We start from the raw sequence: 14,474 nt of genomic DNA, 5'->3' as shown, positions 1-14,474 counted from the left end.
AACAGTTCCAGTATTTCATCCCCTCTTATTTGAAAGAAAGATTGACTATTTAGGTCATTCTGATGATGTATCTCTTTTGTATTGTTTTAGGTTATAGATCCCATAGCACCTCGCTATACCGCCCTAGAAACTAGTCCAGTGCCAGTCAACCTCAAGGGAGTGCAATCGGATGCAAGCCTCAATGTTCAATTACATCCCAAAAATCCGGACGTTGGCACAAAAGTAATATGGATATCAAAGAGACTACTCATAGATCAATTAGATGCGAAGTCGCTAAAAGTAGGCGAGAACGCCACGTTTATTAATTACGGGAATGTTATGATTGATAATATTCACAGGTAAGATTTTTTTTATAGAGACAGACGTGGACCCTTATCTATACTAATATTATAAAGCTGAAGAGTTTGTTTGATTGAACGCGCTAATCTCAGGAACTACTGGTTCTATTTGAAAATTTATTCATTCAGTGTTAGATAGCCCATTTATCGAGGAAGGCTATAATAGTTTATTACTTTTGAGGTTCCATACCTCGAAGAGAAAAACGGAACCCTTATAGAATCACTTTATTAATCGTCTATGTGTCCTTTTCTATGGGTATCCAAAACAGCTCTAGTAGTTTCAAACCAAATTTGGACCGGCAGGGAGAATAACACAAGCAGTGAAGGGGAGTGTTAGTTAATTGTTAAGGACCTCCTTAACCCTACACCCATCGGCTACAAGTCCAGATTTCTACAATGTGAATCCATAGAATGTCTCTCGGTTACATGTGAAGGTATCAAGTTGAAATTGAAAACTCAGGTCTTTCAAATCAAAATGTCGCTAAAAACGTATATTTCGACACTCTCAAGGGAATTCAAATGTCTAGGGTACTCTCCATTGATCTTGAACTATGTTACCTTGAGTTATCCATCTTACAGGTATCCAGAAAAATTTGAAAGTATTTTTATATCTGAAATATTGGCTATTTCTACGGAACACTAGATGAGACGAGGCCGAGTCACATTTGTTGTTTTTAAAAATTCCAATTTCTAAATCAAACATTTTTGGGACAATTATAACTTAACAATAACTTTCAGAGCCCAAGATGGTACGGTCACAAGTATAGACGCGACGCCAAACTTAGAAAACAAGGACTTTAAGAAAACCATAAAATTAACCTGGCTAGCGGACACCGCCCAGTCACCCACAGTGGAAGTGTACTGTGTATACTTCGATCACATTATATCAAAGCCTCTGCTCGGCAAGGATGAGGACTTTAAGCAATATATTGGACATCAGACTAGAGTGAGTAGATTAGATTTGTGACTCTATATGAAATTTGAACTTTCCAAAGTTAGGATGTGTCAAAATACCAAAGTAGGTAAGCATACAAAATATGTGCCAATAACTAGCAACTTTTTTTTGTCAATGTTTGTTACTCAGTGCTGGATTAAGATAACTTGATGTCCTACGCAATCATCGCCTGTAGGCCTCCCTATTCTTCAGAGAACTACAAAGAATTGATTAAAAAAATTATGATGAAAATGATTTTTTAAACAGTTTATAGGCTAATCCAGGACTCTTGGATTCTCACTGAAGCAAATATTATGGCAAATACCTCTGAATTTTAGCTATATCGTTCCAAAACAGTAAAACCCTTTTTATTAACCTACTATGAGTAATTTAACTTTATTAAATGGTTGTAAGTTGTAGTCATCAACCCTTAATCGGCTCACTGCTGAGCTCGAGTCTCCTCTCAGAATGAGAGGGGTTAGTCCACTAGTTTAGGCCCAATGCGGATTGGCAGACTTCGCACACGCAGAGAATTAAGATAATTCTCAGGTATGCAGGTTTCCTCACGATGTTTTCCTTCACCGTTTGAGACACGTAATATTTAATTTCTTAAAATGCACACAACTGAAAAGTTGGAAGTGCATGCAACCGGATTCGTTAAGAATAAAAGTAATGTAATGTACTTATTTTAATATAAACTTTCAATGATTTTGATTGACAATCCTTGTTTTTATTCAATTAGATAATATTGATTTTTTTGCCAAAAAATCTCTCTCTCTCATAAAAAATCAATATAATAGGTAGATTTTTTTTATTTATTTTTTTTTTTTTATTTTATTTATTTACAAACTTACAAACTAGCATTACAGGTCGTCCCCAATTCGCTAGTGTAGCCATACACAATTTACAAGTAACAAAAAAAAAAACTAAAACAATAAAAAATCAAAAAAAAAAACTTATTTTACCTAGGTACTATAACAAATAGCCCACTGGGCAGCCTTTGTGAGTTCACTCAAAGTACAATTAAATAAATCTATGTTGTCAGCGACGATGTTGAGAGTGCGAAGTGCGCGCGTCAACGGAGCCTTGTTGAGTAGGTTGGTGCGCCCGCTCGGCACCGCCAGCAACTGCGGCTTGCGTCGCCGCCACACGTACCGCTCCGGAGCACGGAGGCTCACCTGGCTTAATACATCCGCATTATACATCTTACCTCTAATCACTTTAAAGATGTATAAAACAAGTGCAAATTCCCTCCTAACCCGTAATTCGGTATACCCGACCATTCCCAGTACGAATAATGTTGGGTACATTAGTGGGTAGTACGGGTATACGCCGTATAGCCGCATATATAAATACCTAATGAATTTATTTTGCACTCGCTCCAACACGAGACTATATTTAACCTCATGTGGAGCCCAGATGACTGAGTTAGTTTCTAACTGACTTCTAACTAAAGCGTTATACAGCACTATTACCGCCTTAATGTTACTGAAGCCCCTAACGGTACGAAGTAAGAAGCCTAAGTTTTTATAAGCTTTCTTGCAACACTTCGTAATGTGGCAACGAAACGATAGTTCCGAGTTCAAATTCACCCCCAGGTCCCTAACATCTGAGACTCTTAACATCGATACCCCATCGATATTGTAATCATAACGAAGGGGGGACCGCGCCTTAGTGAATGAAATAATTGCGCATTTCAATGTATTGAATTGTAACAGGTTATCCCCACTCCATTTGACTACTCTATCAATGTCATTTTGTAATTTCACACAGTCTTCTTCGTTATTCACAGCCAAAAAAAGCTTGAGATCATCCGCAAACAACAAGCAAGTAGCGTCCTTAACCACCTGTGGCAGGTCATTTATCATCAAAATAAACTGTAAAGGTCCTAGGTTGCTTCCCTGACTTACACCGGATCTGGTAAAATACGATTCGGATCTATAGCCCCTATAATCTACATATTGTCTTCTATCACGCATGTAACTCGCAAACCAATTTAAAAGATGTGGAGTAAACCCGACTGATGCTAATTTTTTTAACAGCACATCGTTGTCTACTAGATCAAAAGCCTTTTTAAAATCAAAATAAGCTGCATCAGTCTGTCTCCCCCCATCCACAGCCGGAACAACGTGAGACATAAAAGCGAGAAGGTTGCTCGTCGTACTTCTCGCCGGTCTGAACCCATGCTGAGCGTCGTAACCCAGCGTAAAACTCATCTAGTTTTGTTCGCAGTCCTCTCACATTTTGGTAAAAAATTTCCAAAGGTTTATTCCGACTCTTAATCTTCTGCCCTTGAACGATTGGCAGTCCTCCGAAACCAAATCCACTCACAGAACTCAACATTTAAAGGCCAAACCTCCGACCGACACAACTGGTCGAATTTACTCTCCGGCACCCCTATTATAAATGAAGCATAGTCGCGTTCTGTCTTGTGCTTAATTTTCTCAATCTTGATGGGCACGTCCTTTAATTTTGCACAAACGTACTTCTCCAAATTTTCCTCTGTAGTTTCCTTCTGGAGACGCCATACATGCAAGAATTTTTTCTTTTCTATTCCTCTTAATTCTTCAGATTGTAAACTTTCTCCTTTTCTAACTTCTTTGTTTGGAAATCGGTTTTTCTTTCTATTTACTTCAATCCATGATCCACCATCATTTATCGCATTAATTGTTTTAGAAGCGCTGTCGTCGCCTACTACGCCCACTGGTTTCGGGGCTGTTGCACGATTTTTCACTCGTTCATGAGAGCTTTGAGTCAGTTTAACGACAGTTGCAAAAGTTTGCGCGATTTTGTCTCCGTCAACTCCAACCGTCGGTTTCGTGGCCGCACAGTTTTGTGCCACTACCTGCTTTGCATGGCGATTTATATCAAAACTAGGTCTCCTTAGGTCTTCTGCCTGAGACAATCGGTCATGTTCCTCAATCAGTTCAATCTGAGCACCAAGAGTAGTTTCCAAGCGTCTATTGTTTTCAAGCGACGTTATTTTTGATGGTAATAGATCTAAGTTAATAGGTTTTTCTATCAATACCTTCATAGACTGCTTTATTTCTCGTAACTCGGATTCAACATTTAAAAACTTATCTAATAGGATCCTGTATTCCGTCTTTTGGTCTTCTAGCAAACGTTTCATTTCGGAACGAAATTCCCGCATCTCATCAAATAATGATTTATCTTCTGCCTCCACCTTAGATTCGTCCAAGACGACCCGATTACCGCGTTCCATATTGATGTAGCAGCTGCTCGGAGTAAACGTTTTGTTCATGGTGATTCCTCGCACTGGAGTATTCGCATTGTCGCCCTTGGGTATGGCTCGCGTACACTCCGGGCATCTCCAGCTTTCTTTACATTCATCGCTCATCTCTTCGAACTGCTTCTTTGATATCGCCAGACACTTAAGATGGTAAATTTTTTTACATTTTTCCTGTGCACACTCAATGAACGATAAATCGTATATCACAGCATTGCATCCATTACATTTGGTACTCATATTTATTTAATCACTTCAACTCGCACCAAACACGTCCGCACTTACGCGCGGGCGGACGCGAAAAATGATGTAGTGATACCCAATTTTCCGCGTCATTTCTATACTTTTGTTTTTTTCGCTTGACACTTTGTCACTCACACCAGGCCATATTGATACAAACTACTTGTATAACTTACTTGCAAAATATTTTTTTTTACAACAGTGGGAAGTCCCCATGCTAGGAGAGCCGGAGCTGAGTAAAGTGAAGGTGGGGGATGTAATAGAGCTGCAGCGAAGGGGCTTCTTCCGCGTGGACGTGGCCGCCGCGCCCCCCTCCCCGCACACGTCCCGCGCCACCCCGCTCATACTGTTCCACGTGCCCGACGGACGCGCCAAGGAGAAGGTAAGCACTTGCTAGGAGAACCGGAGCTGAGTAAAGTGGAGGTGAAGATGAAATACAGCTCCAGTGAAGGGGTTTCTTCCGCGTAAACGTAACGACCGCGCCCCCCTCCCCGCACACGTCCCACCCCGCTCATACTGTTCCACGCGCCAAGGAGAACGTATGAACTTGCTAGGAGAACCGGAGCTGAGTAAAGTGGAGGTGGAGATGAAATACAACTGCAGTTAAGGGATTTCTTCGGCGTAGACGTAACGACAGCGCCCCCCTCCCCGCACACGTCCCACCCCGCTCATACTGTTCCACGTGCCCGACGGACGCGCCAAGGAGAAGGTAAGCACTTGCTAGGAGAACCGGAGCTGAGTAAAGTGAAGGTGGGGGATGTAACAGAGCTGCAGCGAAGGGGTTTCTTCCGCGTGGAAATGGACGCCGCGCCCCCCTCCCCGCACACGTCCTGCGCCACTCCGCTCATACTGTTCCACTTACCCGACGGACGCCCAAGGAGAAGGTAAGCTTATTATTTACGACTGGACGCCCGGGTCTTCGTCCGCCCTTAATTCGGCCCTTAAGCATGATCCGTTCTTAGAGAACGTCTACTAACTATAAACTACCTCCCTATCTCTCATCTTTGTGCGCTTGAGTCGTTAAGTTATCGTTGATTTGCTTCATACTTTCCATATTTCGTGAATAGACTTAAAGTTAAAAACAAAACCGCGAGGGGCACTTTTTGGTAGAGGAAATTCTCGTCACCGACATGTAGGCATGTCCACATATACCCACAGTGTCCCATTTTTCACAACTATTTATCTTTATTTTTGGGATAAATAGTCTAAACTAAACACAATTTTTATTCAATATTTAGGATTCATTGGGTAATTTAGCTGTGATCACAAACACTAATGGCATTTGTGTTTTTGACCACAGCTTTTTTTCAAATAAAAATGTTGTATTAAAAAAAAGAAACAAAAATATATTTAGAAAAGTTCACACAAAAAATTTTACAGTTTTCAAATAAAAAACTTTCCCCTTTACAAATAACATTAATACAGTATTTGTTATATGCAAATGTCCTGAATAATTTATAATGAATTTAAAAAAATAATATTCAAAATGTATTTTATGGACCACTAAGACAGATTCAAGCTACAAATTATAATATCATGCATCAATATGACAAACATAATTTTAGTATTATGAACCAATCCCAGATATAGTCCATCTATTCAAAGAAGTCTCTTTCGCTGTACTTGCGCGTTGGTACAAACTGAACTGAACTGTGTTTGTATGGACTAAAGGTTCATTTTGTTAAAAAACGTTACTTCAGTTTTGCACACTTACACTGTCAACTGTTTACTCCCAGACGCTTGTTTGTACACACAAAATATAGAAAATGCTAATTCAAACCCTAACAACTTAGCAATTGAAAGAGCAAGAGGGCAGAGCCCTCTATAAAAAGACGTATCTACGCTTATGTGTTTGTAACAAAATAGATTTTAATAATAATTACATAGAATAAACTTAAGTTAACTTTAAAACTAAAATATTCACTATACTTGATAAGTACTAACTAAAGACCTCTATTAAAGACTATTTTCGTTAACTATAAAATAGATTTTCTCGAAAATAAAATGGGACTTTTTGGAAGTAATTTTACTCGATAAAAAATAGAAATACATAAAAAAAGTAGTGGTAAAGACTAAATAACTCTCATCTTTAAATTGAAGAAATCAAGTTCTTATTTCCAACCCTGAAGAATAACATATTTCTTATTTTCAATCAGCATCATAATTACAAATTACGGAAAAAACTTGTTAGTGTGTTATATTGTTACACTAAAGATGTGTTTGTTTAGGACACACCCCCAAAGTTTACAAAACTAAAAACGACAAAAGTGACTTCCATTGTATTTATTAGATCCGTGTTAACACCTACCACTACAAACCAAACATACGTCTAAAGTAGACAAACTATACAAAATTCCTAAATATCATGATAAAGTTCCTGCTTTATATCGATATCTGTAAGATTTAAATTGTCAAGATCCATATCATATCTCTCTACTTTTGTTATTTCACTATTTATTTTGTATATTATTTTGTTATCCTCTATTGGCATATGATTTAGTATGAAATTGTTGTTAGATTCCATAGGCTCTGGTTTGATATTCAAATCTGTCATCATAGGATTTAGAGCCTTTAATTCAAATTCAGATTGATATGTATAATTAGTAAGGATATTTTGTTGACATTCATTTTCACACGTAACCATGTTAGTTTCTAGAGGTTCCGATTTTATCTTCTTTTTTATATAAGTATGCTCGTCTTCATACAAATGAAGACATTCATTTTTACGCTTCAATTTTTGTCTCAAGTCAGTAAATACGTTTTCTTCTCCAATATCCTTAGTTTCTAGAGGCTCCAACTTGAGTAACTGTTCAGGACTTGTAATTGGAGTGTAAAACATGATAACTTCAGTATCTTCTTCGAGTATTAAAGTTTTGAGGGAATCCTGAGATAATGTTCTTGATAAAAAGTTATTATTTTGTTCATTGGTTAATTTGTCTTTCATTAACCTCCTCTTCTTCGGTAACAGTTGCCACTCTTCGTCTGAATCTTTCATTCTCTGTAAAAAAATATGTGACAAATAAATATATTGGATAGAAGCAGGCGTTACTTTGCGGAAGTTCATCATGATTATATAATGATTTATTTATTTTGCTATCATCCGCGAAAAGCCGACGAACCCATGCGACAACGTCACCCAGGTCTGACAAAATACTCTCTCTCGTTTCACCCCGAAACCGGAGCGTTAAATATATTTATTTATTATTTAAGTGTTTAGCCCGCCATCCGCTTTTGAGAGCGTGGTGGATATTTTCTATGGATACATAAACTATATTACAAAAATAATTTAACCATTATACATACGAGTAATAAAACATAAAGAATCTATACTAATATTATAAAGAGGTAAAGTTTGTGGTAGTATACGGGACTGATTTTGAAAATTCTTTTACCAATAGAAAGCCACGTTATCTGTGAGTGTCAAAGGATAGTGCGCAGGGTATCGGCTAGTATATACCTAATACTTTTATAACATATATTTATTCAATAAAGAATTATTTAAGTTACCTTTCTGGTGGACTTCAATAATATTTCAATTTCATCATCTGTGCAGGAACTTATATCCTCATACTGTAAATCGACACATTCTGCGTCGTGTAGCGTAGATTTTATTTGCGTGCTTTCCGTCTTTTGCTTCTTATTGAAATTCAAGGTTTTCTAAAACAAAGTGTTCATAAAAATCACATAATTTACCAAATTAAGGTGAGTTAGTTAGGTATGTAAGAAGAGAGATCTGAAAACTGACTTAATATGTGATCGTTTTGAATAGTAGTTATACTGTCACCCGCACCATGCTACAGCGCACATAGAATAATAAAAAGATATAAGTACCCACCTAGACTATGTCTAGTATACCCATTCCCCTCCAACTAAGCGAATAGCTTGAGCTTAGAATGGTTACTACAATAATACCTACATCACGGCAGGGATCGAACTTTAAACCTTTCGATTTCGATTTGTTTCCGGTTCTTAACTTTTGAGATATATTATACTCCTTACATACCTACACTCATTTACACACTTCTAGGGGCTTGTTGTTGTTGTTGATTATTATTAGATACAATATAAACATTTCACCGCTTAACCCTTGGCTTTGGCTGGTGGGAGGCTTCGGCCGTGGCTAGTTTGGCTGGTGGGAGGCTTCGGCCGTGGCTAGTTACCACCCTACCGGCAAAGACGTACCGCCAAGCGATTTAGCGTTCCGGTACGATGCCGTGTAGAAACCAAAAGGGGTGTGGATTATCATCCTCCTCCTAACAAGTTAGCCCGCTTCCATCTTAGACTGCATCATCACTTACCATCAGGTGAGATTGTAGTCAAGGGCTAAGTTGTAAAGAATAAAAAAAAAAAAAAAAAAAAAAAAAAAAAAATTCTAACTACTGAATTGTATTGCAGGAAATTGACAAAAGAAGTGACAAAAATCCTACTTTTGTTTTATGCCATATCCGATGATTATTATTTTATACTATAGCCAAATGAAGGTGAGTTAGTTAGGTATGTAAGAACAGAGATCTGAAAACTGACATAATATGTGACTGTTTTGAATAGTAGTTATACTGTCACCCGCACCACGCTACAGCGCCCATAGAATAATATAAGTACTTTCAAATAAAAAGAAATAAGTACCTACCTAGACTATGCGAATAGCTTGATATTAGAATGGTTACTATTTACAATAATACCTACATCACGGCAGGGATCGAACTTTAAACCTTTCAATTTCGATTTGTTTCCGGTTCGTAACAAACATCCAACTGACAAAAATCCAACTTTGTTTTAAGCCATATCCAATGATTATTTTATAATAGATATGTTACGTCCCTACAATATCACCGCAAAGAGATTGAAAACCGCAATTTTGTGTTTACTTACGTTATATATTTATGTTTGTATAGGTTTTACACTTCCTTAATATAAAACTCGACATTGTAAACAATATTAAGGCACCTATTATATACATAAATAATTTTCATTGTTTAATAAGCGACTAAATGAAATTAAGACAATTATGCACATTTGTCGGCCTCAGTCTGATTCTAGTTAATATCTATAAAATCGTACGATTTTTATATGTTCGTTATCAACCCATATACGGCTCACTGCTGAGCTCGAGTCTCCTCTCAGAATGAGAGGGGTTAGGCCAATAGTCGACCACGCTGGCCCAATGCGGATTGGCAAACTTCACACACGCAGAGAAATTCTCTGGTGTGCAGGTTTCCTCACGATGTTTTCCATCACCGTTTGAGACACGTGATATTTAATTTCTTAAAATGCACACAACTGAAAAGTTGTAGGTGCATGCCCCGGACCGGATTATATAATAATTACATTCGGCTCTTTTTATATGTACTATGAATTTTTGTTTTCACTAACCTGTTTCAATTCCCTTTGTCTGTATTGATTGCACTCCTTCTTTTTGTATTGCACATGTTTTCTGCATTTGCCCCTAAAGCAACGCGGCACTATCCTGTCTTTCAACTGTGCCCGGAAAATACAATACTCTTCACTTTGTGGGAGTTTCACAGGCCGCGTTTCACATTGGATCTTTATTATCAAACTATCCTTGTGTTTTATCACTTTTCGTTTCATCATCTTTACAGACAGTACAGCCAGATTTTACCTACTTTACAGCAAACGCGTTGCTTTATCGGTTAAGATTGCTACTTTGCTAGTTTTATTGCTACGGACAGTTGAAATCGCAACTTGCGTTGTGGCGGCTCGCGGTAAACTATCGTTGAATAATTTGCGCGCCTACCCGCCTAATAGCGATTAACAAATTATTATTAGTTGACACACGATTTTTGCGATAATAATGTCCATATTTTACGCTTTTTAACAGAAAACAAACAAACCTACATATTATTTACACAGCATTTTTTAAAATTTTTATATCAAAATACCAAAATAGTTTCACATTTCGCGTATACATAATTATTTCACAAAATATGTCGTTAAACCTTAGTCATAGATTAGTGATAATAATTTGTATCATAGTGATCGACCTCATAGAAAGATATTTTGTGTATTGATCGCAGGTAATGTTTAAAATGATGAAGGATCTTTTTTTTTTAAATCGAAATAGGAATAAATAAACTAAACGCTTGCTCCTTGAGTGTATGAAAGTTACTGGGAATGTAAATAAATATAGTAAGCCTTGTAAATATTCGCCAACTAAGCGCTTTATTCATTACCAGCAACCGTCTACTATTACAACTGAACAGCAAAATTATTGTACTTACTTACTAAGCGTTTCGTTGTTTCTATACTTAGTCAAAAATTCCAAGCAAGAACGAGAATTTTCGACTCGTTGTAGGTACGAGAATTTTTGACGGCCTCCGTGGCGCAGTGGCATGCACTATGGATTTACAAGACGGTGGTCCTGGGTTCTATCCCCGGCTGGGCCGATTGAGGTTTTTTTTAATTGATCCAGGTCTAGCTGGTGGCAGGCTTTGGCCGTGGCTAGTTACTACCCTACCGGCAAAGACGTACCGCCAAGCGATTGATTGATCTTGGTCATCGGAAATCTAGTTTACCAACAATTGGATTTTTATTTGTTTGTTACGATGTAACTTAAAAACTACTCGACCGATTTTAATTTTTCCCCATATTATCACGGGAACGTGAACTACGCGGGGCGTCAGCTATCGAAAACATTCAAGTTAGAAATCCACATTTTATTTTTATTAAATGACTTTTCCACGCGTATGTTTTTTTTTAATGTTTGTTACCTCACAACTTGGTCCAATTTAATTTATTAACCAATTTTGAAATTTTTTTTTTAAAAGCCCTACCACTAGATTGGTTCTATATCATTTTCATGAAAATCGGTTTAGTAATTTTGTGTTAAAACCAAAATAACTGAAATACGCCCTTGAAGTCGGTTCATTTTCTATGTTAAAAAGATTATATCGTATCAAAATGAAGTACGAAACGGAAAGTGAAAGTATTACATACGCGTGTCAACCACGTCGCGAGTCGGATTTAGTTTTGCGACCTCTTTGTTGTTTTACAGACGTTCGTGTTTTTTTTTTTAATATATTGTGTTTTTTTTTAATTGTAAGTTTAAAACTGTATTTATTGTTATTTTTCACCTTGATATAATTCGTGTTTTAAAGTGGAATATATTTTTACCTTGGGATGTCTACAGTTATTGGGATGATTTATTTTTTTAAAACATTAGTGTCTTTTTGGTTCCTGAATTGATATTTTTTATAGAGAATTTAAATAATAAATATAGCAACATTCAATTAATAATTCCTTTTTTCAATAACATATGGGAGATATTTTATAAAAACGTTGAGACTTTTACTACAATTTAAGTCGTTACTAACAGAATATTAAGGTAGGTAGGTAATATTCCTGTTTTTTAATAGTGTACTTATATTTTACCTTTACTTTGTGAAAATTCATTATGTCCCTGTAAAAATATTAAAAAATTGTCAAACGAAAATTTCATTAAATAAAATACGTTTTACGTTACGTTTTAATTATTTTTTGCATTTTTTATATCAAATATTAGTCTTGTAAATATATAATTAATATTCTTCTTTCCCTTTAAGCGAAATCTTGTACTAGTAGTCATTACGATAGACCAACGGGCAGGGATCGAACCTTCCCAACAGTGGACAATAATAACTTGCCCCTTGACCATGATCTCCTGACAAGCACATCACAATTATTTTAGAATTATATGCGCTATGAGTCATAACCTAGAAAAAGGTCTTAGCTCACAATACTGCTATATGCTTCCCATAAGCAAAGAGCATACATCGTAGATTTTCAGCTGTAAGTGCCGCCTCGAAAACAGGCCTAATTCGATACGTTTTTTTAGCCGAAAGCTGCCCAGCCGACGCAAGCTAAGGAAACGGTGGCACCGCCTCCGGTTGCAAGCAATTCGGCCGGACTAAATGACGAAATCGTCAAACAGGGCGACTTAGTTCGTTCACTCAAGACCGCGAAGGCCGAAAAGGCCAAGGTCGACTCGGCTGTCAAACTCTTGCTGGAGCTCAAAGCCAAGTTTAAAGCAGAAACTGGTCAGGTTAGTATTATCTGTGTATGTGTTAAAGCATTTTGAGAATATTGACTATTGAATAGTCAATAGTCAATATTCATTTAATTCAATTAGGCTAAGTTTATAAGCACTTTCGAAACGTCAGGTAACAATATTATAAGATATAATGGTGACAATAATAATTTGAAGATTAGATGATTCGAAGTTCGTAATTTCGAAAAATAAACTTTTCATTTATGTGCATTTTAAGAAATTAAATATCACGTGTCTCAAACGGTGAAGGAAAAACATCGTGAGGTAACTTGCGTACTTGAGAATTTTTGCAATTCTCTATGTGTGTGAAGTCTGCCAATCCTCATTAGGTCAGCGTGATGGATTATTATATATATTCTGAGAGGAGACTCGTGCTCAATAGTGAGCCGAATTTGGTTGTTAATGTTGATGATGGTGGTAAACTATGCTGCTATTTATTTCGATATTTTCACAAGAATCGCGAAAGAAATTCGAGAAAATCGCGAGATATGTATACAATACAGTCAGAAATATTTAATGTCACACACACAAATTCTTGTAAAACATTTTTATTAAATAACTAGCCGTCGCCCCGCGGTTCCATTTGCTTAGTTGCTGTGAGAAGATGGGGATAAAATATAGCTACACTCACAAATAACGTGGCTATCTGGTGGTAAAAGAATTTTCAAAATCGGTTCAGTAAACCCAGAGACAACGCTACAAACTTTACCTCTTTATAATATTAGTTTGAAGTGTAAATATAATATTATAAAACGAATCATTTTTAGCTAATATGAGATCCAATAAATCCTATATATAATTCCATTTCCTTAGGATTGGAAACCAGGTGCAGTCTCTGTTCCCGTATCATCTCCTGCATTAACGAATGACGCTGCTACATTGAATACTGACATCACCAAGCAGGGTGACTTGGTCCGTACCCTCAAGGCTGCGAAGGCTGACAAGGCCAAAGTTGACGAGGCAGTCAAAACTCTATTGGATTTAAAATCTAAATACAAGGCAGCTACAGGCCAGGTAAGTTTTTATTTTCTTTTCAAAGTTGTAGGATGTCTCTGAACCAAGTTATACAGGTTCGAGGACTGGTCATTTCTATGTACAGTACTGATTTTTGGAGAAAAAATTCTGGACCTGCCCATTTGATACAATAGCAAATATAATTCTACTTCCTTAGGATTGGAAACCAGGTGCAGTCTCTGCTCCAGTATCATCTCCTGCATTAAAGAATGACGCTACAACACTGAACACTGACATCACCAAGCAGGGTGACTTGGTCCGTACCCTCAAGGCTGCGAAGGCTGACAAAGCCAAAGTTGACGAGGCGGTCAAAACTCTATTGGATTTGAAAACTAAATACAAAGCAGCTACTGGCCAGGTAACTTTTCATTTTCTTTTCAAAGTCGTAGGATGTCTCTGAACCAAGTTATACAGGTTCGACGACTGGTCATTTCCATGCACATTACTGATTTTTGAAGGAAAAATACTGGAACTGCCCATTTCGAGCAATAGTATGGCACTTATGTTGTCGGATTGCTCTTAACCAAGTTTACATGTTCGATGTCTCGTAATTTCTATACATTTTCCAAGTGGCCCCAACAAAATAAATGATAGGTACGTATCGTCATAACTAGCCATTTGCAGCAGTCAGTATAATAGTATGGCATAAACGTTAGA

General features: G+C 37.2%; 2 protein-coding genes across 4 annotated transcripts in view; one reads left to right on the top strand and one right to left on the bottom strand.

The window, feature by feature from the left end:
• LOC112057188 (bifunctional glutamate/proline--tRNA ligase) overlaps positions 1-14,474 on the top strand; it is a 38,731-nt gene that overhangs the window by 6,754 nt on the left and 17,503 nt on the right. For 2 of the 3 annotated variants that reach the window (XM_024097681.2, XM_024097708.2), the window contains 6 exons: positions 91-338; positions 1,077-1,284; positions 4,962-5,141; positions 12,591-12,797; positions 13,617-13,817; positions 13,975-14,175. In XM_024097681.2, the coding sequence (XP_023953449.1) occupies positions 91-338; positions 1,077-1,284; positions 4,962-5,141; positions 12,591-12,797; positions 13,617-13,817; positions 13,975-14,175 (1,245 nt within the window). The remainder of the gene's footprint in view (positions 1-90; positions 339-1,076; positions 1,285-4,961; positions 5,142-12,590; positions 12,798-13,616; positions 13,818-13,974; positions 14,176-14,474) is intronic. The other variant, XM_024097688.2, reaches the window with a different exon arrangement.
• LOC112057222 (uncharacterized) lies at positions 6,080-10,735 on the bottom strand. The gene is made up of 3 exons (XM_024097720.2): positions 10,133-10,735; positions 8,267-8,416; positions 6,080-7,757 (listed from the first exon to the last, which is right to left on the bottom strand). Exons 1-3 carry the CDS (start codon positions 10,349-10,351, stop codon positions 7,116-7,118), a joined length of 1,011 nt encoding a protein of 336 aa, XP_023953488.1. The 5' UTR covers positions 10,352-10,735; the 3' UTR covers positions 6,080-7,115.

Source organism: Bicyclus anynana, chromosome 21 (assembly GCF_947172395.1).
Source record: "Bicyclus anynana chromosome 21, ilBicAnyn1.1, whole genome shotgun sequence".
Taxonomy (NCBI): Eukaryota; Metazoa; Arthropoda; class Insecta; order Lepidoptera; family Nymphalidae; genus Bicyclus; species Bicyclus anynana.
This window is presented reverse-complemented; position numbering and strand designations above follow the sequence as displayed.

Bases quoted from the DNA above. Each gene is read 5' to 3' on its own strand.
- LOC112057222 (XM_024097720.2), bottom strand. From the start codon at position 10,351: ATGATGAAACGAAAAGTGATAAAACACAAGGATAGTTTGATAATAAAG. The intron at 8,417-10,132 runs GTTAGTGAAAAC...ACTTTGTTTTAG, and splicing joins GACAAAGGGAATTGAAACAG to AAAACCTTGAATTTCAATAA. The intron at 7,758-8,266 runs GTAACTTAAATA...ATTTTTTTACAG, and splicing joins TATTGAAGTCCACCAGAAAG to AGAATGAAAGATTCAGACGA.